The sequence below is a fragment of the Cyanistes caeruleus genome, chromosome Z (genome assembly GCF_971803275.1).
Source record: "Cyanistes caeruleus chromosome Z, bCyaCae1.hap1.1, whole genome shotgun sequence".
In the NCBI taxonomy this organism is placed as follows: Eukaryota; Metazoa; Chordata; class Aves; order Passeriformes; family Paridae; genus Cyanistes; species Cyanistes caeruleus.
The window spans coordinates 37,503,327-37,530,904 of record NC_141732.1 but is presented as its reverse complement, the minus strand read 5'-3'; the positions used below and the strand labels follow the sequence as shown (position 1 = coordinate 37,530,904).

Below are 27,578 nucleotides of genomic sequence, written 5' to 3'. Positions count from 1 at the left end.
TTGTAATTACATTCAGTTTTTCTGCTCAGAATCTTTTTCAAAAGTTGCCAGCCCTCAGTCTGGTGAGGAAGTGAGGTTTGAGTGCAAGTCCTTGCTTACAGAAATGGAAAGGAGAGAGCAAATGACTCAAATTACTGTTTGGTCCTGAACATGGTAAAGAACATATTTATGTTGCTGCATGTTGTTGACTGTAGTTATTCCCACTCCATAATCCTTTTTTTCCAGCTGCAATAGATACCTGAGTTAGCACCCCACAAGCACTAGCAGGAGTGAAGAGCCAGGCAGCATTTGTGTTTTCTCCTAGCTCTGCCACCTGACTTGGTGCATGGCCTTGGGCAAGTCACTAAGATCTAGTCTGTGAATGTAGAAAAGGTATACACTTCAAGAGTCCAGGATGGTGTGTCCAGAAGACCTGCAGCTCATGTTCACGGGATGATAGGGAGGGAGGCAAGGTGTCTGATTTATTGGCCAGCAGTGGAAAGTAAGCTGCATCCTTCATAACAGGCATGAAAGCTGAGCTAGTCCACCAATGGGCCATGGGGAAAAAGCTGCCCACTGCTGCCTTGGGGAAGAGCAGTGTTTTGATGCTCCAAAGGCAGAAGTAGTATTATCCAAGAAGTCATCCAAGAAGATTATCTGCTGTGATCTTAAAATCACAGGATATCACAATGTTGGAAGAATCCCATGAGAATCATTGAGTCCAACTATCTGCTTCTCAGAGGACTACTTCAAACTAAACCATGTGACTAAGAGCATTCTCCAGCAGCTCACTGAACTCTGGACAGCGTGCCTGCTGGGACTGACTGAAACAAAGAATTTAATTATAAAAAAAGAGGGGAGTGTCTGGCACTACTCAGTGTTGGCCAACCTCAGTTTCTTTGGCAGTGAAAGCTGTTAAAAGCTGCAGAGTCTGATCTGTTGCTCTGAGCTGTTTGTCTCAGTGAGGTCAAGCTCCTTTAAGAAACACACTGTCTCTTCTGGGAACTGTTGAGTTTGATCTTTAAATCTTTGTCTTGTAAGCAAAGGCCATCGTATTTGTCTTAAAAACTGCTTTTTTCTTGCCTCTTCCCAAACACAGAGACACTCCTTGCACTGTGGGGCAGAAGGAATGGGCCACTGCTTCAGTTCCAGAGTCAGTCCTGGACATCTTCCTGAAAGGCAACTGGAGCATGGAGAATCCTTCCCCATCTTGTGAGTGCAGCAGTGAGAAGATCAAGAAGATGCTGCCTGTGTGCCCCCCTGGTGCAGGGGGCCTGCCACCCCCACAGGTAGGAGGGATTTCAGTGGTACTGCTGTGAGGAATGCTCATGAGGGGTGTGATTCTTGCATGCAGCATTGCACAAGGTTTGTTTCACTCAGCACCTGTGTTTTCTGATAAGCATTTATCTGTGTTTTCACTGGTGACACCAGCGTGAGCAAGACACAGCTGACATCCTCCAGAATCTGACAGGCCGCAATATATCAGACTACCTGGTGAAGACCTACGCGCAAATCATTGGGAAAAGGTATGCTCCCCTTTCCTCCCCAGCAAACACTGCTTGCTCTATGGGTGATGCACAGATCAGGAAAATAAGCCTGAGCAGCTGGAACTCTTCAGTGAGTTTGGTGACCCAAATCCACTCAGGTCCTCAGACAGCCCTGATCCTCAGCTCAAGTGATGTTTCTGCTTTGTTAGTGATTCTGTGTGCTGACCCTCATAGGCAGATTATGGGGGAAGCCTAGGGATGAAGAGGAATGGTGGGAGCTTTATCAGATGTGAGAGGCTATTGCACTCTTTTCCCCAGCCTGCTGCTTTGTTAGGTCTGTCTCTCCTCTGGTTCCATGTATTATACATCTGCTCTTTTTTCTCTCTGCAGCTTAAAGAATAAAATCTGGGTGAATGAGTTCAGGTGAGTTACTGCCTTTTCTTTAACTTGTATGTGTCCACTAAAACTGGAGTGTAGTATTTAGCAGGACACATCCACCCTGCTTTTCAGTTTGTCTTATAGGACTCTTAACTGCCAGATGTTGGAGGAAGATGTTTGAGGATAAACTAGGACAACCCCAGAGCACTGGGGTCTGCCTTATGCAGAGAGCAGTCTTGAAAAGATTTTCATGACCAGTGTGTTGGTACTGTTTTCTGGGAGGTGCTATTCTTCCAATCAAGGGGAGCAGGGAGATGTCCTGCTTTGCCTGCAGACAAATACCTGCCTTTATTAAATGGACAGCATGCTGAGCAATTGTGAAATGAGTATTTAACCCCAGAAACAAAGTGCAGAAGACTTCATGGCTAAGCAACTGTGTAGGAGAATAAAAGTCATCCCTTCATGTAAGAGTAGCAACACTAGACTTGGGTGGACTGCAGGAAGAAGAGACACATGGAGAGGGATGAGGAGTGGCATTATCTGGAGGTCAGTGAATATTCATGTCTTAGCATCACTTTCTATCCAAACTTTTAGATATGGTGGCTTTTCCTTGGGAGCCAGCAGTTCCCTCATGCTTCCTCCAAGCCATGAAGTCACTGATGCCATTAAGCAGGTGAAGAAAATTTTGGAGCTGGCACAGGTGAGCAATTGTTCCCCCATAAGCCCAGGATGCACTAAGTCTTGTTACTTGGGAGATGACTTGGAAGCCATTAAATAAGGAACATGTGTGTGTTAGCTGTGTCCACTGAATTCTCCCCACTACCTCTGAGTTGGGATCTCCCAGGCTGTTGTCTGGAAGTAGCAGAAGGCTTGAAAACATGCTCAGCTAAAGCTTACCCAGCCCACGTTCCTGATGTGGATTCTGCCCAACACCAGTTACAAGCCAGTGGGGATTGCATACATCTGAATGTTTTGTGGCAGAACAGTGTGGGCTGTCTTGGGAAATTAAGAAGGGGTTGCTGTCATCTTCAAAAACTCAGGTTAACCTTCCTGTGTTGAGTCTGCCCTGGCTCACTGCCCCAGGAGAATCTGGGCCACTGTTTTCCTCTGAGACTGCATTGTGGGCTGCAATGTCTCTGAAGGTTGCACGCAACTTTGGTTAATACATTTTGCTGGGGAAAAAAAGACATGAGATTGACCCTTCTTTCTGGTGAGAGAAAGGAAAGGGTGAAGGGAAGCTGCAGCTACTCAGCCTTCTTACCACCCCCCCGTTTGGTGGGTAGAGGCTGTTGAATTGGCAGAAAGCTGCCAGCGCTATGAAAAACATTGCGTAGTCTCTGCTAGACCCCAGGGCATGAATAAAGGTATTCTTAGAGGGAAAGTAACTGTTTCTTTGCTGTTTGCAGGGAAGTTCTGGGGATCGGTTTCTCAACAGCTTATCAAGTTTCATGAAAGGCCTGGATACAAAGAACAATGTGAAGGTAAATTAACCAATCCTCATGTCTGTGCCTGCTATTTGAAACTCTGGTGACTTGGAGTCACAGCAGTTTGTCTTGGAAAACTGTGTGGACCAGAGTTCTCTGTATTTGCTAGTGGAGTAAATGTAGCTTGTAGTTTTATATGGACTTCCTCAAAATCTGGTTCTCATGTGGAGTCTAGGCCTAAATACCGGAAGGAGTTCAGGGCTTGATCAGTGATAGCTTCCAGCAGCCCCTTGTGCTTATTGATTAAACTGTGTGTTCTGCCCCTCAGCAAGCTAGCTGGAAGGATGTGGAAAGAAATACACCCTTAGCAGAGGAAGGGATGTTCTGCAGGGCTTAGGAAGCTTTTGGGTAGCTGATGTACCTGGTGCCTTTCTGATGATGTTGTGGTGTCTTGTAGGTGTGGTTTAACAACAAGGGCTGGCATGCCATTGCATCCTTCCTAAATGTGATCAACAATGCCATCCTTCGGGCCAACCTCCAGCAGGGTGAAAATCCCAGTGCTTATGGAATCACTGCCTTCAATCACCCACTCAATCTCACCAAGCAGCAGCTCTCTGAAGTAGCTCTGTAAGTTGTGACATGAATATGGATGTGTTTGGGCTCATTGCTAATGACTGGAAACAGGCAACTGGAAGGTTTTGGACTCACTGGTAGACAGTCAATGGCCTCTGCCATTTAGGCTCTTAATATGCAGGCCTTATTTTTTGTGTTCTGGGCAGGTGGCAACTTGTGCTGTTTCACTCAGTTGAACAGCACTGCTGTATAAACTTTGTGTCTTTGAGTCCCCAGAAGCTGCAGTTTCTAAGAACCAGTCCTTTTCAGGAATCAGACCTTCTGCAACTCTAGGAAATTCCCCTCAGCCACCATCATAAAGGTGTCTCACCATGAATATGGTCATTCTTTTGTCCCCACCATTTGACTAGCAACCACTAATAGGTCCTGTTGAGTTTTGCCCACTGCCTCAGGCTGGGGGCACACAGTAATGCACAGGGTTAACTTCACTGAGACGTTGCCTAGTCCACTCCCACTATGATCAGAGTCAGAACTCATCATCTGTGTGCATATATATCCTTCAGTCCATAAAACAGTGGCAGATGATGGGCAGATACTTCTGAGCTTTGAAACAGCACCAAAAAAGACAAACCCCAACAGCCCCAGGATATGGATTATGTGGGAAACAAAGTGGTGGTGATAAGGAAAACAGAAAGCAGTCTATTATGCTGAAGTTATTAACCAGTCTCCAGGTTGTGATGCTGTGCTTGAGATGCCAACAGAATGTGTATGTTCCCTTTGCTATATGGCTGGAGAAGAACTGTGCAGTTAAGAGAGTCTTGCATGGTAATCCTTTACTCAGGATTCTGGGTATAAGGATAGAATAACAACAGCAGCAGAAGAAATAGTTTCTGCCCTGGCCTGCATGAGCAGCCTCATTTCATCTCAAAGGAGCCAGTACCAGCATACAAAGAATTTGCTTTTGTCCTTTTTTTATCCAGGATGACCACCTCTGTGGATGTCCTCGTGTCCATCTGTGTGATCTTTGCCATGTCCTTTGTTCCTGCCAGCTTTGTGGTTTTCCTTATTCAGGAACGTGTCAGCAAGGCTAAACACTTGCAGTTCATCAGTGGTGTGAAGCCTGTGATCTATTGGCTGGCCAACTTTGTGTGGGATATGGTAAGGACTAAGGCTGGGCTAAACTATCCCCTGTTCTATTTTTCCAGGGTGTCTTGAAATGCACAGTGCAGTTTGGGCCAGTGGGCACCACATTATTTTAGTGAATAACAACTGTGACTATGACTTTTGTATTTACTCTCATGGGGCAGTGGTTCTCAGTGGGTCAAGGAATACAACAGAGGATGGAAGGACAACCATAAGCTCAATCATTAGCATTTATGATGTCACTCTAAAATACTTGCCCAAAAATGTTTGTTTGTGTAGCCCTTTGTTCTGCTCTGTCCAGAGCAGGTTTTCTCAACCTGTGGTGTTCTAAACCCCTGAGAGTCTAGTGACTACTTCTAGAGGGACCAAGAAATGTGTAGTGTATTATGGTTCACACATATGACACTTTAAAGAGTCTCATTGAAAACAGCTTTGGGAGCACTGAAGAGTTTTGAAAACTATTGGATTAGAGCAATAATCCTTTTTTTATGTCAAGAAATCTCTTTTTATGGAAAGAAATCTAAAGTCATGTTTTTCACCTTCCAGTGCAACTACATTGTTCCAGCCACACTAGTTGTCATCATCTTCATCTGCTTCCAACAGAAGTCCTATGTATCCTCCTCCAACTTGCCTGTGCTGGCTCTCCTCCTGTTTCTCTATGGGTAAGGGATTTCTCATCAGAGGGTGACTGGGAAGGCTCTTGGACTTGGGAGGTTTTTACCTGATGTTGCTGCCTTTTCTCTTGCCAGATGGTCCATCACCCCTCTCATGTATCCGGCCTCCTTTGTGTTCAAAATCCCTAGCACGGCATACGTTGTGCTGACCAGTGTGAATCTCTTCATTGGCATCAATGGAAGTGTGGCCACCTTTGTCCTGGAGCTCTTCACCAACAATGTATGTTTTTCCTCCTAAGGAAAAAGGAGCCTAAGAGGTTCCTTACTGTCATGTGCTGCTACAGTCTAGTTCCATGTAGGTTACATATTGCCTTTAGCAGCCAAATCTCCAGAAAAGCTAGGCCCTGGTGGGTACACATTAGCTTCAGCAGCAGTTTAAACATGGATTTTAGCCCATTTCTGGTGGAAATGGGCTAAAGCCTCCTTTAGAAAAGGTCACAGAGTAGTTAAGATGGTTAAGGAGCTCCTGAGATTGTCTATTCCAACCTCTGAGCAGGATCAGCTGCAGCAGTGTATTGGGTTTGCACAGCCTGTTTTTTTGCAGTGGGAGGCCAAGGTCAAACCACCATAAGCAGGTTGGTCAGGGCTATTAGATTCTAAGATTTCCAGGGAGAGACTCCACAGTCTGCCTGGACAACCTTTTCCATTTTTTAATCATTCTTAGGGTAAAAAAAAAATAAAAAAAAATAGAATTTTCTTATATTCAGATGAAATTTCTTGTATGTTCTTAATGAAGGGCATTTTCCATGTATGAAGGCCATTTAATCACCCAGCCATTTAGTTGCGCTGAATTTTGGCTCCTACTGTAAATGCCTCTCTAGCTGTCTTGGGGAGCTTACACTCGTCACTTCAGATTTTTGACACCAGATGCCTCCTGGGGAAGGTACAAGTTCCTCTCATGCTTGTAGACAGCACAAGATGTCTTGGAAAGCACTGTTTGACCCACAGAGGTGCGGAGTGTTCCTTGTAGGAGAAGACTCAATAGACCCCATGGGAGTTACCTGTTGATTGTACCTCTTCCTGTGGGCATAAGGACACAGGATGGTTCCATTTGTTACAAAGCCTATTCTAGCTCAGTAAAAATGAGTGCATGCTCAAAAGATGACTACCTGGCAGAACAGGAACTCAGGGTGCTATCAGTTCAATCCATGGGCTAAGCCAGCTGGAAGACAACAAAGGGAAACATATTAGAGCTTCCAATGTGGGTTAGGGAGGAACTCCCTACAGCCCTACAGCCACTGACATAACCAGTGTGCGCAAGTTCAGCTTCTCTGTGTCCTCAGCCAGTAGCCTCCTTGCATATCATTGTTTGCAGACACTGCCTTTTAGACTGAGAGTGTTTGGAAAAACCTTTTATTGCAGTTTGCTTGTGTTATGTGAGCAACACAACACTGACTGTCCAGAGGAGCCATTGTCCTGGCTCTTGGGAGAACATTTCTAATCCTTAGATTTTTGTGGGGTTGCAGTGTTGAGGAAGGGAAGGAGGGGTCAGTGACAACATGGATCACCCTTGGGAGGTGATGGCCGCGTTCTGGTCAGCTGGCTCACTGGCACTTGATTTTTTTCTTAACAGAAGCTGAAGGACATCAATGACATCCTGAAGTCTGTCTTTCTCATCTTCCCCCACTTCTGCCTGGGCCGGGGACTCATTGACATGGTGAAAAACCAGGCTATGGCTGATGCTTTGGAGAGATTTGGTAAGTGAAACTGTGTATGACAGAGACAATGGCCTGAAACGAACAGAAATCTATAATCTGCTCCAGACAAGCTCCTCTAACTTTTCAGGAACTAAAAGTGCACAGTATGCAGTACAGACCTGGTCAAACATGGGAAGTCATAATAGTCTTCCAGTCTAAGTTGTTAAGAGAAACTGGTAGATAGATCCAAAGAGTTTTGAGTTAAGAGCATTAAATAAAAATGGAAAAAGACAATTGTATGGAGATCATTAGGTCTAGTGTTAAGGAGTGGCTGAGGTTCTGGAAAGCTGGATTTATTATTTTTCTTTGGCATGCAGATGCCAGGCCTGAGTCATTGTCTATCTATGCTTTACTAACCTTTTGGAAAGGTGGGCTAGCTCTTTGGCAGACTGAATTTTCCAGGCCTGAGTCCCAGCTTTGCTACAGTAAAAAATGTGCATGCAGCCGTTGCTGGCCCCTTGTGTGGTCTAATCCTTCCCTTCTGCAACTGGCTGATCACCAGTTGTCCCAGTGCCCAACTTGGTGAGCTCTGCTGGAAGAAATGCTAGAGTGCTCCTCTTGCTCTGGAAATGTGATTGTACTTTTAATCTCATTTTGGCAGGAGAAAATCGTTTTGTGTCCCCTCTGTCATGGGACCTGGTGGGAAGGAACCTCTTTGCCATGGCAGTAGAAGGCGTTGTGTTTTTCCTCATTACAGTGCTCATCCAGTACAGGTTCTTCATCAAACCCAGGTAGGTTGTCCATTCTACTGTGTTGCTACAGGCAGGTGAAGTTTTCATTGGTGTTGCCTGTGGAATGGGGAGAATATTACCTATGAAGGCCCTCTCATTTTCTGATAAGGCTTTATCATGTTCATTTCTTCAGGCCTGTCTATGCCAAGCTGCCTCCTGTGAATGATGAAGATGAGGATGTAACCAGAGAGAGGCAGAGGATAATTAGCGGAGGAGGACAGAGTGATATTTTGGAAATCAAGGAGCTAACCAAGGTGACAGAACTTCTGAATTTGTACTCATTGACACAAAACTATGCAGTTCACTGTGTCTTATCACAGGAATTTAGGGGGGGGTCAAAACTTGATTGAGTTGGAAATACTGAATATTGGAATTCTTTGACTTTGTCCTCATTCTTTTTTCTTATGGTTTCAGATTTACAGAATGAAGAGAAAGCCAGCAGTTGACAGGATCTGTGTTGGAATCCCCCCTGGAGAGGTAAGCTTATTTGTTAAATGCATTGTTAATTATTACTGCAGTATTTAGGAGTCAGCACAGGGTAGAATAAGATCAAAACCACATGAATGTTCAAACTACACCAAAGAAAAGTAGAAGGTGAAGCAGTTTCTGTGTGTCTCTGCCTTTGAAGAAGATACTTAACACTCAGTGTCTGGGACCAGATGCCAAACTCTAGTATTCCAGGTTTGTCACAGATAAACTGTGGTGACAGTGTATCAAGGTGACACCGCAGTTTGTTCGTCTTCCCAGCCTAAAGGTTTATACTTAAAATAAAAGCACAGAATTTTATTTTTTTTTCCTGAAAATGGACTTGAGTCCCTCTAGCTGTCCTGAGGGTCAAGTTTGCTTCTACACATCTTTTCAGTGCTGAAAATGGTGCAGATGGATCCTGTTCTCAAATACACTGTGCTCATTTATATCCCCAGTGCTTTGGACTCCTGGGAGTAAATGGTGCTGGCAAGTCATCCACTTTTAAGATGTTAACTGGTGATACAGATGTGACGGGAGGAGAAGCTTTCCTCAAAGGAAACAGGTGAAAGACAATGCATTTTCTCTGCTTTCTCCTCCAGTTTTAACAGCTTTTTTTTCCCACATCAAAAGTCTCTTATACTTTTCCTGGTTACAACTCCTGGCATCTGTTTCAGTCCTTGTTTGGGTCTGGTAAAGTGTGTCAGTCGCTTAGGAAAGTTGATTTAGTCTGGTATTCATTTCCATGTAACAGCTCTTCCATGTTTAAATATAATTTTTTTAAGGACAGAAAAGGGAGAGAGATAAAAGGTAACTTGATAAAGATGGATTTCTAGGATCCTGTATTTTTGTTAGTTCAGTGATTCCAGAAACACTGTTTCACACTGTTTTAACATCTAGAATAGCAGCATATGCTCATGAAATCCTAACAAAGGCTTTTTTATTTTACAGTATCTTGTCCAACATCCAAGAAGTCCATCAGAACATGGGCTACTGCCCACAGTTCGATGCTGTTAATGAACTGCTAACAGGGCGAGAGCACTTGGAGTTCTTTGCACTCCTGAGAGGTGTTCCAGAGAAAGAAGTCTGCAAGGTAAATGAAACACTCTAGGACCCACCCCAGTGACCAACTTGCAAATTCTTGCTTGCATGCACCCTCCCTGCAACTCATGTAATGTCATTATGTGAAGCTGTTGAAGATACGGTATGGTGAAATCTGTCCCCCTCTCATTCAGGACAACCCAAGAGTTGCCCTGTTCTTTCAGTGCTGCCTGGAAAAATGCACTAAATGGAAGGGCAGATAATTTGGGTCCTGCGTTGTCATAGTGGATGTTCTTCTCCACTGAAGAACTTCCTTCCTGTAAGAATTTAAGGGCTATGGAGCTGCAGGTCATGCAGAACTTCACTTACTATCAAGTGTTACTTCTTCAAAGTCCCCAGAAACAAACACTCTACAGCTTAGCAGAAGCCTTATTCCGAGTTTTAAAAGCTTTCTTGTTGATCATGGGGCATCAATAAAGTGCTGCTATTTCAGCATTCAGACATGAGGTTACAAGAACTGTCTTTAGGCAATTGATGACAGCTGCCAGTACCATGCTGCACCCTTCTCAGTTCTGTTTTCTGGAATTAACAGTTTTTGAGACAGTATGAGGCCTGAGTGCTCTACACAGATGATATCTAGGGTATGTCCAAGTAGCTTGAATCCTTCTGTGAGAGTAGACATGATGGGTGGAAACTGCAATCTCCTTCTAAGACTGCTGCCAAGTTCTTCCATGTGGTGTTCTCACCAGCTCCATATAAAAAGGGACCCAGTTCTGGGTGTGATTTGAGTAGTAGCTGGGTTACATGTATCCTGATCCAGAGGTGCACAGGGTATTTCAAAACCCGTATTGATGCCACATTAGATCCTCAGGTGAATGGCCCTTCTGAAAGCTGCTTTTGAAGCCAAAGCTTCTAAGAAAAATCTCTTTGTGCAGATGCTATATTGAAGGCGGTGGTGTGCTGTCTGTTGTAGGTTGGCGAGTGGGCAATTCGGAAACTGGGCCTCGTGAAATATGGAGAAAAATACGCTGGGAATTACAGTGGAGGGAACAGACGCAAGCTTTCCACAGCCATTGCCCTCATTGGAGGGCCACCTGTGGTGTTCCTGGTGAGTCTGCAACCTTTGCTCATCAATATTTTTCTCAAAAAATAGAAAGGTTGAAATGAAGACTCATTAAAAATCCAGTGCATAAATTACTTTCTCATTTTAGAAAATGAAATCAAACTTGCTTATTTTCAATGTTTCTGTAATCAGAAATGGACAGGTCATTTCAAAGATGAGGTATTTGTCAGTAGAATGTAGCAGCATCATTTGTTTTTTGTATACATTTTGCAGGATGAGCCAACAACAGGGATGGATCCCAAAGCACGTCGCTTCTTGTGGAACTGTGCTCTGAGTGTAATCAAGGAGGGGAGATCAGTGGTGCTCACATCTCACAGGTAAGTAGCAGCGCACTTGTGTCATACCTTGGCTTTTACATTTGCCAGGGCTGGATGCTAAGCTCAGCCTTTCTGCTCTGCCCTTCAGTGCTCTGTGCATTTCTAATGAAGTTATTTCTGCCTGCAGCATGGAAGAATGCGAAGCCCTGTGCACTCGAATGGCGATAATGGTCAATGGGCGGTTCAGGTGTCTGGGCAGCGTCCAGCACCTAAAGAACAGGTAGGTGTTTTATTTTCGTTTATACCACACACTTTGCATTTTTAGGGAGGTACAGCTAGGCTTAGCTCCTCATACAGCATTTCTATTGCTATTCTGACTATGATAAATGCTGCTGGATTTTTAGCCCACTTGTTTTTCAGAAGCACTTAACTCTTGTACTGACATTTTTGTTTGTAGGTTTGGAGATGGCTACACCATAGTGGTGAGAATTGCAGGAGCAAACCCAGACCTGAAGCCTGTTGAGGAGTTCTTTGGGCATGCCTTCCCTGGAAGTGTCCTAAAAGAAAAACATCGGAATATGCTGCAGTACCAACTTCCCTCTTCACCATCCTCCCTGGCCAAAATATTCAGTATTCTCTCCCAGAACAAAAAGAGACTCCACATAGAAGACTACTCCGTTTCTCAGACCACACTTGACCAAGTAAGTTTTTAGTAGCCTGGATGCCAAAAGCTTCTTTTGTAGAAGGAGTACATCCACCAATTTAATGCACCTATCTTATAAAGGCATTTAAACAAACTAGAGTGCTGAATCCCAGGACTATTTCAGGGTGTCCAGTGCTTAAAATTACATGAATTAATGAAATACTATGGTGGTGTGTGACATGGCCTGTTCTTCTTGTAGGTTTTTGTAAATTTTGCTAAGGACCAAAGTGACGACGACCATTCTAAGGACCTGTCATTGCACAAAAACCAGACTGTGGTAGACATTGCAATCCTTAACTCCTTCCTGCAAGATGAGAAGGTAAAAGAAAGTTGTGTGTGAGCCAAATTCATCAAAGAAATGATGAGCAGAATGCAAACTTCCTTTTCCTGGGATAGTATATTCCCAAAGAAGCTAGAGGAAAAGCAACTGGACACTCTACTGATAACCATTCAATGCAATGCAATTCAATGCAATGAAAACAATTCCTTTACAGGGGCAGTGCCTCATGGAGTCGTCTTGTACTGTTCTCCAGTGAAAGACTTGAATTTAGCTCATTACAGTATAACTCTGAAGCTGTGGTAAAGCACCCACTAGATGCTGTGGGCTTTCAGCCATACTGTATCTTGTTCTGTACAGTATGTTTTTATTAGGGTTGCTAAAATAATTCATTGAGGAAACATGGCCAGTGGTTATTTGCAGATATTTTAGACATGCACGTTTTAGTCTTTAGAACATTCGTGTCAGGAGTGGGAATGTGCTGGTGCTGTATCCATTGCTGGCAATGAATGCACCAAAACAGTCAGTGGCAAAAAGAGTCACCGCTAGTGTTGAAGCCCTAGGTTGTGAGAACTTACCTGACCAGCTGGCTTTCTCTAGGCTGGTGTAGGTCACTGGTGACAAAACTGAGGCTACAAAGCAGTACTGTGCAGGTGAGATGGCAAGAGACAGGCCATCATTGCTGCACATCTTCATCAGTAAGTGGTGATATGGAGAACTGTGAACCCTCCAAATGCATGATTATCCCACCAGCATCACAATCAACAACATACTTTGACTAGATGTTTGTGCAGTTAAGTACTTTCCTGCTCCTTTGAGGTACTGTTGCAGCTGCATGAACGTCTAGTAGGAAGAAGTGGGTGAGAAGCAGACATAGGGTTTGGACCACAGCAGCAAACTCAGTAGTTGTACAAGCTGCTAATGCCAAGAGCAAATTCTAAATCATGACTGTCACTCAGATTTGTAATATCTGCTCTTTAACCCCTGCTTTGCAGCAGAAAGGTACCCATCATCTGGAATTACTGCTTAGCATAAGCATGTTGCTGTTTCTGGCTTTGCCAGATAAAACTAGAAACGAGATGTAGATTTTTTTTTTTAACAGTATTATTTATGACTTTAAATAGATAAGTAGCATAATTAGGGATTGAAAATGCTTTCAGTTGATCTTTGTAGCCACGGTATTTCTTTACATTATGCCTGTAATGCTATGCTGTCTCTCTGTTCCTGTGGTGGATAGCTGCATTCATGATCTGACCATGTTCCAGATTCTAGCAATCAGCTGCTATCTGCAAACAACTGCAAGTTGTTCACCTAAGATTTTCCTGTTTGAAAACTGGTATAACATTAGTGTGTAAGTTTCTGCTTCTGTTGTGCAGTGTAGTTTCAGTCATTAGGTGATCCCTAACTGGAGAATACACCCTTATTATACATGTGACAAACAACTGTTTCAGTAAAAATCCCCCTGAAAAATACGAGAGTTCAAGATAATAGTGCTACAGTTCATCAGCCAATTTTTCAAGTTTCACAAAACCAGACTAATATTAGAGGGGAAATTATATAGTAAGAACAACCAATGCTTGTTCACATTGTACAACGGTCATGGGAGAGTATGCTTTTTGGGCTCCTCTGTGTTGCTTTTACATTCAAAAATTGGTTCAGTAATGTGGTCTGAACACAGGTGCAGTTCCTGAGCTTTTCCTGTATGCCATGCCTCTGCCTTAAACACCCACGCAGGTTCTGCACTGGTTTTGATGCTACTCCATGAATCAGTCATGGACCATTTTCTTCTGTGAATGACCATAGCAGCCCACCAAATATTGAAAAGGCTGGCATGAGCCTGAAGAAGATTGATTACATGTTTCCAAGTGTACTTGGTAACACTGACCAACTCAACATTTTTAAAATGCAGTTTAAACAAGTTCCTTGTCCCTCTGTGTCCTGCCTTGAGTTAAAGTAAGAGCTTAGTACAGGCTCTGCTGAAGTGCCTTTTTCATACTTTTATTTTATTTTTTTTTTTTATCTGTATAATTCATTGCTGAGGGGATTGAGAAAAGGAGTGTAATGGGGATTGGTATACCTCACTTAAAACATGCTTTGTTATTACCTTTATGTCATTGTCACTCTATGGGGATGAGTTACAGGGTGACGAATATGCCAGACTTCCAAGTGCAGAACAGCAGAGCTACAACCATGACTACTCCAGAACTATGTGGCGGTATCATTGAAAGAAATAGCATGTACTGGAGTCTCACCACTGCTACAAGTCACTATTACAAATCCACATTACATCACTGAAGTGAAGGGCTAACTTTTTTGCACTGCACCAAACTAGTGCGTGCAGAGCTAGAACGAGTTCTAGGAGGATTCAGATTTGGTCCTGGAAGGGCTGTGGTTTGCTCTTGGTACCTGCTCATTTAAATGATTCATGTATCAGGAAACAACAGTTACACGGTAATACACTTTCCTTAGCCCACAAAAAAGATTCTTGATTTCTTTTGCCCCATGACTGTCATGCTTACAGGGTCTGCTATCTGTGACAAAATATTGCAGTAAATGTGGATATTGACCAGACTACTTCACAGCTCTGATCTGCGTTGTTTGTACTGAACAGACAGCATAATGCAACACTGGCATGAAGACTTGTCATGGAATACGTTCAGACAGCCACTAATTTTTACTCATTCAAGTATGTGTTTGGGAAAAATCACTCTGGAGTCATACATATTAGATGAACCACTCTTGATAATGAAACTACACTGAGGTGTTAACTTATTTTAAACTTCAGTACTATTGACATGTGGCATCCCTCTTTGTAGTACATTTGTATTTCAGTAAGGAGTTGTTGTATTTCCCCCATGGTTAAACAACCACTTTTGTGCTTATCTTTCCCTCCTGAATTATAGTTGGTCCTTCGTTCCAAGCACTTTATGCTATCTGTAATGGGATCTATTTTTGCACTGGAATATCTGTTAACTTTGCAAAAATCTAGAGAGATTTCACAACTGAAATTTCTAAGTTAAATCCTTAAATGGACATTTTCATTAAAAGCAAAAAAAAAAAAAAAGTATATATATTTGTATTTGCTAATATCTGTTATGTGAAGTATTAAAAGGCACTCTAATTGCCTTGTATTAAGTAAAAAAATAAAGCTGTTATAGCACCACTGGTCTTCACAAGGGTAATTTTTGCATTTTTTATTTCAAGGAGCACTGCTAGAAGCTTCTGTTTTGCTTGGTTTTATTTTGTTGTGAACTTTGATTCATGAGATTTCAGTAGCTCTAAAACCTAGTATGGAGTAGATACACTATTTTCAGGTAAATGAGGACATACAAGATATAAAGGTAAGTGCTACATTAAAGTTATTAAATAAAAAGGTCTCTAGCAAGTGATTGGTTAACTGTCAAATCCAACTGCAAAGCATAACAAACTTCTCTGGATGTTTAAATCCCAACTCAAGTACCTGCCTCTGAATTTTTATTACAGAGCTGTGAGCTGCTGATTGCTCCTCCTTCCTATACAGTTGGTATAAAAAACATCCTATACAGTTGGTTGATTTTGAACAGCAGTTTACAAATGAAAGCAGAATAACAGTATGATTGCTCAAGGATAAACTGATACTAAAATCTTATCTGCTGCCTGTAGTATCACCATCAACCAAGTTCCAATATCTAACCAATTCCTGAAGTTGCACTCATCAGGAAAATTCTGCCTGAATTAAGAAGCCAATTAAAATTTCACAGAGTCACAGAACATGCTGAGTTGGAAGGGACCATAAAGGATCATCAGGTCCCATTCCTGGCCCTGCACAACATCATCCTTAAGAGTCACATCATGTGCCTGAGAGCATTGTCCAAACACTTCTTGAACTCTGTCAGGTTTGGTGCTGTGATCACAGATCCCTGGGGAGCCTGTTCCAGTGCCCAACCACCCTTGGGGTGAAGAAGCTTTTCCTAATACCCAGCCTAAACTTCCTGTGACACAACTTCAGGTCATTCTCTGAGGTCCTGTCACTCACTGGGTGCCAGAGACAAGATCAGTGTCTGCCTCTCCTCTTCCCCTCAGGAGGAAGCTGTAACTGTAATGAGGTCTCCTCTTACTCTCCTCTAGGCTGAACAAACCAAGGGACCTCAGATGCTCCTCATTTTGCTTCCCCTCAGGGTTCTGCACCATTTTGTTGACCCTTTCTAATGGCTTAGTATCTTTTTTATATTGTAATGATTCATTAGGATTTTAGCTTTTGTATTTTTCATATATTGGTAATCCTGCAATTCTTTAGTGCCTAACTCTAAACATACAGATTGTTAGCTACTGTTTTCCCATTTTGGTCAGACAAAACAATTCCTCTCCAAGCCTGGGAATAACAGACATCTGTTCAGGCCCCAAAAAATGTAAACAAAAGTAAGTTGGGGGGAGCAAACATAGGGTAAATGACTTCATTACCTGGAGCTGCAATTAGAAGATTAACCCCCAGTCTGCAAATGGACCAAATACAAGTATGAAAGCCTGTGACCTGTCATCTATTTTTAGGTGTAGCCCCTGGGTGAGGGCTCCAGCTGCCTGAAATGTACCTGAAGGCCCTTCAATAAACATAACTGCTTTTTATTCCCCTTAACTTTGTCTGGCCTCTGTTTTTAGGTGCCAAAAGGCATCAGTGGCACCCCAAACTGTCCCCAGCACTCAAGGTGAGGCTGCCCCAGAGCAGAGCAGGACAATCCCCTCCCTCATCCAGCTGTGATGCTGTGCCTGATGGACCCCAGGACAGGATTGGCCCTCCTGGCTGCCAGGGCACTGCTGGCTCATGGTCATCTTGACAGTGGCCAGGACACCTCAGGGCCCAGTCCTGCTGCTTTCCAGCATCTTGTCCCCCACCTGTCTGTACACCCAGGGTTTTCCTTGCCCAGGCACAGCATCCAGCACTTTCCCTTGTTGAACTTCATGTGGATGATGATTGCCCAGCCCTCTTAATTTCCTGGGTTTTCTGTTCTGATCTCATGTCCAGCTGGCACCTCAGGATAAAGTACACCTCTAACATCCTGAATGTTCCTTATTCTCAATGCTGATGTTAAGGAATAGTTTTAATTAAAAACAGAAGAACAACCAACCAACCAAAAAACCTCAGTGAAACTTGAATTCTTGCCTGCAAATGAAAAAAAAAAAAAAAAAAAAAAAATTCTTTAATTCTCTCTTCCCAGTTTTCAGCCCATGTTTTTGTTAGTAAAAAAAAAAAAATCTTCCTTTGAAAAACAGTTGTAAGGCCATGTTCTAAACAATATACTGGCTCATCAGGTCTTTGTACCTTAAAAAGTTGATCTATAAAATGTAAGACAGAAGTCTCTGAAGCTGTGTTTGTTCCACCCTGAGAATGCTAAACATAGCCTAGTGGGAGAGAGCACTGTATGAAGACAGAGATGTAGCAGCTGAGACCCGTTACACTCCCTTAACTACAGCCACCACAAACCATGCATCCACCTTGGGCACAAACGTAATTTAGTGCTTTCTGTGAGATCTTAAGGCCCTATAAGAGGCAGTAATCATTATGCAAACTGCACATAGATATTTCAGTACTCAATTGCTCATTGCAGATCCATGGTAAACATGTAGAATAGCCTCCCAAGTGCTCTGCAATTTCTAGTCAATACCTATAAATTGCAGAAGAGGGTGCTCTGTACTACTGTACACAAAACAGAAGTTTGACTTCTCAGCCCATGAGCCCTCTGTCCTACTGCTATTCACTCCAGCTTACTGGTTCTAAAGCAATTTGTTGTTGACCAAAAGACAAAACCTGCAAAATGAATATTGTACTTGGAGAATGGGATTTATCATCTCACAGCTTAAAAAGAACCTGAGCCATAAACACTAAAAATTAATGCTTTCTGCTCATTTATTTAGCTTTTACTAGCCTGACGAAAAGTATTTCAAAGAATGTAAATCAGATGAGTCTGACGACACAATTGAACAAGAAGGACTAATCAGATTCAGCACCCTCAGCAAGTTTTAAAATACCTGAGGCAAAACTTGTGTGGATAACTCACAGTTTTGAGGCAATGTTTAATGAACAATAAAGGAAAAGGCTGAAATGGACCATGACATGTTATTAAGTAAAAAGGATTTTTCATCAAAGTATATTACAAAAATTATACCATCCCTGTCTGGAATGCTGGACGAGAGCACTTAACTTACTCAGTTTGGTAAGGGATCTAGCTATGCAAAAAATTACGAAGAACTTAGGAATTAAAACAGATGATTGGTGAAGCACGGTTTATGTCATGATATGGCTTGAGTTCTTTGTCCTGGAGACATAGGAACATCACCATAAACTTCTGTTTAACAATTGGTATCAATTGTGCTGATTTACATTGCTAGCGGATCAGTATTCTGCATCCATTTTTTGTCAGCTGAAGAACAGCTCAGCTCATGAGGGTATGGGGATCCATGTCACTTGCTGACAGCACTTCCATCTTGTCTCTCCTGCCATCAGTTATGTCCTTTAGAAGAAGTTTACTTCAGCGGTGAGCATTCCAGGGGAATCAGAAGCACATTTTGCTGCGACTCCAAGAATCTGACACTGTCGCGCACTAAAATTAAATGCACGTTTAATTAAGACAGTATTCCAATGCAAAGTAATACTTTTCTCAGCATGCATTCAGGTAACACACAAGTGAGTTCTCTAGATTCATCATGTCTTACCAGCTGCTACAACTCTGGCATCTTCATGGGCACGGTGTCTTCCTGCTGCCCGGTGATCTGGGCTCTCATTCCACCATAACACGTGAACTGAGAAAGTACAAATAAAGTCAGCTGAGCACTATTATGCTGCAATACAACACGTACTCTAAGTCCTAGCCATCTGCCTTCATCTGTTACAGATGCAGTTATCAAAAGCAATTCTCCAGGCATCCCACCCAGTAGTGGGAGGATCTTTTACTGAGCCATTGCATGGTTTGACTTTAGCATCAGATCTGAAAGTCTTTTTAAGATTGTGACAACTGGCTTACGTCTATAATCCAATACACAAAGTTGAGTTCAAGGACTGTTTACAGGACTTTGGTGATCCACACCAACATTTTCAGCTAGCTGGCCAATCCTGATCCAGGACAAGGGCTTGCCCCTCTGCCTCTGCCCTTTCCCATGCCAAAGTCTGTATCAGAAGTTGATGAGTACCTGTGTTAAGTAATCCATATTCTGTGTGGAAAACACCTATCAGGCTGGTATATCCTGTGTTGATGTGAGCACTGATTGCAGCTCGAAATGCTTCACCCCACAATGCTGGCCCACCAGGCTTCATCTGGAAAGTAACCCATTCATATACACCTAGAAGAAAAGGCAAACACTACCACAAGGAAGGAAATACAAATTAATACAGCAGATCTTGAACTGTGTCTCATGGCCACAGCGTACTTGCTGTGAGACCAGTATGACGTTTCCCTGTCATGGGGACAGCAGGAAACTGCCCCTTACTCCTAGCACACATAAGAACTCACAGCTTCCAGAGGCTCACAAGAGCACAGGCTCACTAACTGTAGTTAGTTCAAGTGTAAAGCTAAGTATGAGGGCCCTGAAGAATAGAAAGCTTCACACAAAGCCCAACTTTACAATTTTCAATGTTGCATGGAAATATCAAGACATTCAGCCTACTTTGCTCATACTTGTTTGAGGGATTTTGTAGCTGCTTGAACAATGCTGGGTGTCTTTACTAAGACTGGTGCTGGTTTCTGGCATTGTGGAGGTTTATGAGATTACAAACCCCTTTGACTCCTGGCAGTTGGTCACAGTAAGATCTGACAGCACAGCCAGCACAGCAGGACTAGTTTAGCACCTCTGCTGTGCCAAGCGATCTCCCTTATTTGTAGAGAAATGGCATAATTTGCAAAAAAACCTCCAGTCCTTCTAAAAGTTACTTGTCTTCTTTCTGTTCAGGTAGTTACTTCATATCATTATCGTTGGCACAGAAACAGAAAGCCAGACACTTGCTACTTGGCAGTGTCTGGTGTCACTCTCCAACAATTGGCTGGAGATAAACTACAACAGTGTTTGAAGTCGTCTCTCCAGATTTTAGAGAAAACAGGACTGCTTTCAAATTCAACAGTAGCAGCATAAAATTCAGAATCCTGGGGAAATAAAGAACAAAGATTACTGTATCTGGATATGTGCTGAGGGCTGAAGCAAGGTCTGTTCCCTGTCACTTCATGCAAGAAAGCCTGCCAATGTTCATATACGGAGGAACACTCAATATTATTAATATCAACTTTGCTACAGAGAGAATTAAAATACATAGGGACATGACTTCTACACTTAACCTATGATTGTTACAAATAATTGTTCCAAAAAGGGAAGAACTGCAGAACTACAGCTTGGTTACTCTCATCTCTGCGCCTGGCAAGATCAAGGAGAGATCCTCATGTTTGACTTTCATGTATCTTTAAAAAAGTAGGAAATCTTTTAAACTTTTTGTGAAAGAAGCAGTAACATCAAAGCAAATTGATAAGAGGACATTCTCTGTGAAAGAGAATGATTATCCAGGAAATGCCCTCTCACTGATGGACAGACAAAGGAAATCTGAGATGACTGCTCTGATCACTACTATGCCATTGCCATTTTGCATGTTCATTTAGCAAGTCACAATCCTGATCATTAACAACCTTAATGATCAGCACTCAGTCAGTTATTGATGCACCTTAGTGAAAAATCCTTCTGAAAATCTCTGTCCCTCATCTGTGTTATGTCACCTTTTCCACATGGAAGCATGTACATGCATTTGTTACATAAAGGGAGACAAAACTATGCAATACCTGTTTTGAACTTTAAGCCATTTTTTGTTAGTGCCGGTTACTTGAATCAGCAAAAGAAAAGATAAGCTCACCCCCTTCCTTTGGAGGCTTCCCAAGTTGACACCAGGGCACCAGATAAGCAACCTCATTGTGCTGCCTCTCCATCAAGGGGAGAGCTGCAGAGATGAATTTTCCCTGCCAGTCTTTGTCATTTGCTAGTGCATGCCGGACTGCTGTTCTGTGGGCAAAATTATCTGTAAGAAAGGAAAAAAAACGCATGAAAAAATGCGTATGATGTCACGTCAGACTCAATCAAAATGTATAATTACAAGAAGGCAAACGACATCTAATTTTGAAACTGGCAGTTTTCAGACATCATATTAGCTCAAAGCAGATGTGGTAAGTTTCCTTTAAATTCTGCAAAACTTCCTTTAAAATCTGCGTTAGCTCTCACATTAAAATGGAATCAAGCAAAATGAAGATTTCCAAGAAAGTTTACAAAAGGAGTTAAAATAAGTTAAGCAATTTTACTGTTAAAATAGATTTGAACATGGCAATTGCAGGGTCTACTGGATGTGGCAACAGTTACCAAGGATAAGATTTGGAGAAAGCACAGTGGATATGGAAATGAAGTGGAAAAAAAATAAAAATCAGGAGAAGTAATAGCCTATCAAGAAAAAAAATAATAAATGTGGCTTGGCTTATATAAAGTGACATTTAAACTGTAGAATTAATGCCTGTGTGTTCCATTACATAAAAAGATGTTAAATGCCCAATAGCTAAACTTTTTCTTCTTTTTTTTTTTCTTACTGGAAAACAAATCCACTTAATTAAGAGCATGAATTTCAGCTGCTTAGGCTGCAGTGGCATCTTAAGCAATATATTTATGCAGACAGCTCCCAACATTACAAAAGAAAATCCAGCATCTGAGAATGGGAAAAACTTGAGAAATATCAGTAGCTTGGGAAAAAAGAGGTAAACATAGCAATTATGGAAGCAGGGGTCTGATGAATCAAGGAGGAAGAATGTTGTGAAATTTGTTCATTTCTCAGATAATAGTGTGGTCTCAGGGTGGGGGGGAGGAACCATCACAATTAGACATGTAAATTAGTGTAAGGAAACAAAAGGTATAGGTTTTGCCTTAACTTTGCATTTTAAAGGTTTCCCATATTTTTTTTTTTTTATTTAGAGATAGTAACAATAGCCAAGACTAAAATGTTCTGAGAAGCAGGACAATTTTTAAATTCAAGTGAACTCAAAATATTGACAAATGAATGGCCCTCTCTTGAAGGAAAACAAAGACATGGCTACCCAGGTCATGAAAAATGTTGAGGGACTCAATGTCCTTTTTTGCCTTGGTCTGCACTGGCAAATGCTCCAGCCAGACCACGCAAGTCACAGAAGGCAAAGGCAGGGATTGTGAGAATGAAGAATGACCTGCTGTAGGAAAAATTCTGGTCTGAGACCATCTAAGGGACGTGACGGTGCACAAATCAATGGGACACAATGAGATACATTCACAGGTCCTGAGGAAACTGTCAGAGAAGGTGGCTAAGCCACAATTTGTTGTATTTGAGAAGTTATGGCAGCCCATTTTTAAAAAGGAACATAAGGAAGAACTGCAGAACTACAGCTTGGTCAGTCTCGCCTCTGTGCCTGGCAAGATCAAGGCGTAGATCCTTATGGAAAATATGCCAAGGCTCATAGAAGACCATGAGGTGATTTGTGACAGCCAACATGGCTTCACTAAGATCAAATAGTGCCTGACTAATTTGGTGGCCTTCTGTGATGGGGTTACAGCTTTGGTGGATGAGAGGAGATTGATTGACATCAGAGGAGGTGACAAAAATAATTCAAGTGCTCAAGCACCTGTCTTGTGAAGACAGGCTGAAAGAGTTTGGGCTATTCAGCCTGAAGAAGAGAGGGCTCCAGGGAGACCTTACAGCAACACTGCAGCACCTAAAGGGAGCCTGTAAGAGAGCTGGAGAGGCACCTTTTTACAAGGGCATGTAGTGATAGGACAAGAGGGAATGGCTTTAAGCTGACAGAGGGTAGATTGAGAATCACAGGATGGTTTGGATTGGAAGGGACCTCTGAACATCACCTAATTCCAACTCCCTGGCCATGTGCAGGGACACCCCCCCCGGACTAGGTTGCTCAGAGCTCCATCCAGCTTGGCCTTAAATACCTTCTGGGATGAAGCAAAACTTAGATTAGATATAATGAAGAAATCCTTCACTGTGAGAATGTTGAGGCACTGCAGCAGATCGCTCAGAGAAGGCTGTGGATGCCCAGTCCCTGGAAGAGTTAGAGGCCAGGCTGGATGAGGCACATAGCAGTATAGCTGAGAGGAACCAAACGATTCTCTAAGTCTATGCTTCCACAATTCATCCCTCCAAAACAAAAGGGATTTCCCTTAATTGAAACAGGTGTTGTGACGGAGCTGGACTTCAATGAGTGCAGTGTGTCAACATGCAGCTGGACTGCAGCAGGTGTTTAAGGGGAATTATACCGGTGTGCCTTCCCACCCCTCTATAACCCAAGTATCACTTCCCTTGGGTTCCACAAAAAGCACAGCCAGCACACCTAGCTTTTAGCATAATAGTAGCTTTTTTTGGTTCACCTGCACCTTCCATGTCAAAACTAACTCCAACAACCTAAAAAGGTGATCATACTGCAAAAATCATATTGATAGCAAGGTTAAAGCTGCAACAAAAACACTCTGCACACTTGAGAAGTCAGACCTGGTGGAGCGGCTTCCAACCTCAGTACAGGCCCACTGCAGAAGGAGTTTAAACATGCAAACAGCATATTCATTTTTTTATGTGAGTGACTGGTAGTCTCAGCTAAAATACAGTAAAATTATACATGCATATAAACACACACAGACCGCATATGCGTGCATATTTCCTTTTTTCTACTAATTTTGAAAGTTTCAAGACGTTTGCGGAAATGACCCTAAGTTAAAAATATTTACCATGAATGAAACACTCAGCCACAGAGTTCCTCTGTTATACCTGTTTTGAACAGAGACTGCTGTTCAAGAACATTTGTAACTTTCTCATCCCAACACGTTGAAGTTGTTCTGACAAGGTCTTTAGTGTTCTTGTCACTAAACCAGTACAGGAGCAATGTTATGGGGGCACCTCCTTACAGTAAGAACAACAAATAGAAGCCAGGAAAGCATTCCCCTCACCTTCTTGCCCAGGAAACAGGGGACACAGAGAGAGCAGAACAGCGCAAAGGGATGCTGACCGTACCATACTTCCAAATGTGGAGCACCCTGTTCATCGCTCCCAGCTCCGAGTACCAGAATCCCACCAGCTCTGAGTGAGCTGTGCGAAAGTGAAAGTACTTCTTGACCATTTCCAAAAACTCCTTCATCTTTGCTGGCTTAATATCATATGTGCGAATTTCGTAGAAAATGCCATTATTTTGTCTGGGCCCTGTAGCAAGGCGTACCTGAAAGAAAATAGTGAAAAAAAATAGTAAAAGTAATTCTCAAGGCAGAAAGTTGTTTTCTGCCTAGTATTTTTTAATTAATGCAGAACTACAGAAGGATCTTTTACGGCAGGTTGGGAGAGGAGTACTTACCTTGTGACATCCACTACAAAAAAAAATACCTTTTGACACTTTTCTTTGTAAGTAGTAACAATGTCCATTATTTGCCACTCCTTTTGGCAATGCAACAGACTGTGATGTGTCATTTATTTGATGCACTCAACTGTTCAATTATTAGCTCATAACAAAGCAGGATTTTCCTTTTCCTCTTCCTCAGGAAGTCAGCAGCAATACGCATTTGGCTAAACACATTATTCAAAAGCAAGGCTGCTGAGATGCCACCAAAGAGGAAGCAACACCAACATCTGCCTGTGCTGCGCTTACCCAACCAACTCACGCTACTGCACCGTGTTTTCTACTTTTAATCTTATACCAGTATTAACAAATTACGTATTATTGGCAAATGAAGGAAAAAGATACCAACACTTGGGAAAGAATGATTCCTTCTAACACATGATCGTTTAAGTCCACATCCTAGTTCTTTACTGGCTGCTTCCCAAGGGCTGATCAAGAACAGTTTTTCTGCTCATGCTAGGTAAAACCCTCTGGGAGTCCCAGACTAAGTGTACTTTTGCAACTGCCTCAATAACCTGGAACATGCTACTCACCTCTCAAATAAAACATGAAAAATCAAGGCCAAAACACAGCTTTGGCCATAGCCCATGTTTGCACAGAGGCAGCTACAGGATGGATTTTGGACATGTCCCATTTCACAAGAATCTGCAGGCATGAGCACCATTAATAACCAGAACAGAATTGTTTATGTTTAGAATTTACTTTATCATCCTATCCATTGTGAATCCAGATGTTCCATGTCCACCACTAAACCACATATTCTCAAGTGACATATCTACCTGTTTCTCGAATACTTCCAGGGATGGTGACTCCACCACTCCCCTGGGCAACTTGTTTCAGTGCTTCACAACCCTTTCAGTGAAAAAAAAAATTCTAATATCCACTCTAAACCTCTCCTGGTTTAGAGAACTTGAGGCCACTTCGTCTAACTCTATCACTTGTTGCCTGGAAGGAGAGCCTGACCCCAGGCTGGCTGCAGTTACAGGTCGTTGGATACAGAAGGTGCAAACCAAAGGCTTTATTCCTCAGTGGCCCTTGGAGCATGACACATCTAGTGCTGGCTGCCATAAACCACCGCTCCTTGGGGTTGTTATAAACCCCTGCAGGATCCTGACACAGTGGGAAGCCTGCATGCAGCACCGACCCATTCCATATTGCATTTCTGTGGGAAATGAGAGGCCCTGAAGCTTTCTGCTTAGGCAGACACTGGGACACTGCAGGACTGCTTCTGTTCCAGGCAAGGGCAATGGAGCTGGTGAAGGGTCTGGAGCACAAGTCTTATGAGGAGGAGCTGAGGGAATTGGGGCTGTTTAGCCTGGAGAAAAAGAGGCTCAGGGCTGACCCTATCCCTCTCTACAGCTGCCTGAAAGCAGCGTATAGCCAGGTGGGGGTCGGACACTTCTTGCAGGCCGAGGACAGCGACAGGATAAGAGGTCATAGTCTCAAGCTGCAGCGGGAAAGGTTCCGACTGGACAACAGAAAGAAATATAAACAGAAGCAGAGATGGGACACTGGAATGGGCTGCTCGGGGACGTGGTGGAGTCGCCGTCCCTCGAGGCGTTTAAGGAAAGGCTGGTGCCACGGTCTGGTTCCCAGGGTGGTGGTGTTCGAGCACGGGCTGGACTCGCTGATCTCAGCAGCCTTTTCCAACCGGATCGATCCCGTGACCCGGGGATGGATCCCAAAGGGCCCCGCACGGCTCCGGGCAGGGCCCGGCGCCAGCCTCGTGAGAGACGGTGTCGCGACAGCGCCAGGCCCCGCGCGGAGGGAACGGCCCCGCCCGCCCCGCGTCCCCGCCGCTACCTGCGGGCCCGAGCGCGGCAGGGCCAGGCGGGCGGCGGCGGCGAGCGGGCGGCAGAGCAGCGCCGGCGGCAGCATGGCGGGCACGGCCTGGCCACACTCGGCGCCCGGCCACAGGCACCGCCCAGCGCCATGGGGGCGGTGCGGGGACCGGCGGGCCCTCCCTGCTGCGGGCGGGCCGCCGCTGGGACCGCCTCTGCAGCCCGCCCCGCCGCCTGCGCACAGAGCCGCCGGTGGACGCACTGGGGGCGGGCGGAGCAGGAGGAGGGAGGCGTAGCTGTTGTGGTTTTCAACTCCAATAGAGATGAAGCAGACCGCGGCTCTCCCCGCCTCTCCCTTTCCTATCCCCTCACATCGGTGGAATGCGGAGGAGAATCGAATTAAAACTTGTATGCTGACATGAGAACTTAATAATTGAAGCAACAGCTACAACAACAGCCGCAACAATGTCGTTGCTCACTGACTGAGCCAGGCCTTCCCTTCCTGAAACCAGACCATCCGCCCTTCCAGGTAACTCCCCCCTTTTCACAGAGTGAGCATGACGTTTTGTGGTGCGGAGCATCCCTTTGGTCAGTTCGGGTCACCTGTCCCGGCCATGCTCCCTCCCACTTTCATCTGCGTACTGCCTCCTGGCAGAACATGAGACAAGGGAAAAAAAAAAAAAAAAAAAAAAGTCCTTGACTTAGGATAAACACGACTTGGCACAATACCAAACCATCAGTGTGTTATCAGCAGCATTCTTACTCCAAATCCAAAACACAGCCCTGTAACAGCTACTGAGAAGTAATTAACTCTATCTTAGCTGTAACTAGGGGCAACAGATTACCAGGCGTCCGTGCCTGAAATGTATCTGTGCCTCCGTCCTTGCACCTGAATACAATAGAAAGTATCCTAACTGCTTTAGGACACCTGGGATCTTCTTCCTCACAGGCTGCCCTGGGGCAAAGCCCTCAGTAAAATCACCCACACCCCGGGATCAAACTTCAAACTGATCAAACTGATCACACTGATCCTCCTTTGCAGAACCAAACTTCAAATTATGCAGATACAAATCCTTCATCAGCAGTTCTCTCCATAAGAAAATCACATGGCACTCCTCTGTGGTGTTCTTTTAGGTGAAACCAGAGGTGCCAGCAGTGCACAGCACCGGGAACTCTCACCCCTTTTAGAGCTCTGGGTCCAACTGCATACTTCTAATCACACAGTTACCAGGGGATGAGATTTTGTGATGGCTGACACTATATCTTCACAGCATCAAATATTGACTAAGATGAATATAAAGACAAAATTTTTTTCTGGAATCAGTGCAATCCAGAATTTTACTTGGGAGACAAATCAGCTCCTAGCAAAGGATGCTTTATGGAAGACTACATAAATTTACAAGGCATCTTTTATGATTCCCCTTAATAGGGGCAGGGAAGG

General features: G+C 43.5%; 2 protein-coding genes across 6 annotated transcripts in view; one reads left to right on the top strand and one right to left on the bottom strand.

Moving 5' to 3' along the window:
- Nucleotides 1-15,115, top strand: part of ABCA1 (ATP binding cassette subfamily A member 1) — a 97,508-nt gene extending 82,393 nt beyond the window's left edge. For all 4 annotated transcript variants that reach the window (XM_086869025.1, XM_086869028.1, XM_086869026.1 and 1 more), the window contains 20 exons: nucleotides 1,079-1,268; nucleotides 1,411-1,505; nucleotides 1,857-1,889; nucleotides 2,439-2,544; nucleotides 3,251-3,325; nucleotides 3,726-3,895; nucleotides 4,822-4,999; nucleotides 5,531-5,646; nucleotides 5,734-5,878; nucleotides 7,232-7,355; nucleotides 7,957-8,086; nucleotides 8,220-8,340; nucleotides 8,501-8,563; nucleotides 9,010-9,116; nucleotides 9,503-9,644; nucleotides 10,566-10,700; nucleotides 10,929-11,032; nucleotides 11,160-11,252; nucleotides 11,430-11,673; nucleotides 11,875-15,115. In XM_086869025.1, the coding sequence (XP_086725151.1) occupies nucleotides 1,079-1,268; nucleotides 1,411-1,505; nucleotides 1,857-1,889; nucleotides 2,439-2,544; nucleotides 3,251-3,325; nucleotides 3,726-3,895; nucleotides 4,822-4,999; nucleotides 5,531-5,646; nucleotides 5,734-5,878; nucleotides 7,232-7,355; nucleotides 7,957-8,086; nucleotides 8,220-8,340; nucleotides 8,501-8,563; nucleotides 9,010-9,116; nucleotides 9,503-9,644; nucleotides 10,566-10,700; nucleotides 10,929-11,032; nucleotides 11,160-11,252; nucleotides 11,430-11,673; nucleotides 11,875-12,015 (2,512 nt within the window). In that variant the 3' untranslated portion in view covers nucleotides 12,016-15,115. The remainder of the gene's footprint in view (nucleotides 1-1,078; nucleotides 1,269-1,410; nucleotides 1,506-1,856; nucleotides 1,890-2,438; nucleotides 2,545-3,250; nucleotides 3,326-3,725; nucleotides 3,896-4,821; nucleotides 5,000-5,530; nucleotides 5,647-5,733; nucleotides 5,879-7,231; nucleotides 7,356-7,956; nucleotides 8,087-8,219; nucleotides 8,341-8,500; nucleotides 8,564-9,009; nucleotides 9,117-9,502; nucleotides 9,645-10,565; nucleotides 10,701-10,928; nucleotides 11,033-11,159; nucleotides 11,253-11,429; nucleotides 11,674-11,874) is intronic.
- Nucleotides 15,116-17,815: 2,700 nt separating this feature from the next.
- Nucleotides 17,816-27,578, bottom strand: part of NIPSNAP3A (nipsnap homolog 3A) — a 53,766-nt gene continuing 44,003 nt past the window's right edge. Inside the window, exons 1-6 of one of the 2 annotated variants that reach the window (XM_086869031.1) lie at nucleotides 26,160-26,303; nucleotides 23,981-24,182; nucleotides 20,813-20,974; nucleotides 19,114-19,263; nucleotides 18,640-18,726; nucleotides 17,816-18,527 (exon numbers count right to left, since the gene is read on the bottom strand). In XM_086869031.1, coding sequence (XP_086725157.1) covers nucleotides 18,451-18,527; nucleotides 18,640-18,726; nucleotides 19,114-19,263; nucleotides 20,813-20,974; nucleotides 23,981-24,182; nucleotides 26,160-26,234 — 753 coding nt within the window. In that variant the 5' untranslated portion in view covers nucleotides 26,235-26,303 and the 3' untranslated portion in view covers nucleotides 17,816-18,450. Of the gene's footprint in view, nucleotides 18,528-18,639; nucleotides 18,727-19,113; nucleotides 19,264-20,812; nucleotides 20,975-23,980; nucleotides 24,183-26,159; nucleotides 26,304-27,578 lie in introns of those variants that run through there. The other variant, XM_023944986.2, reaches the window with a different exon arrangement.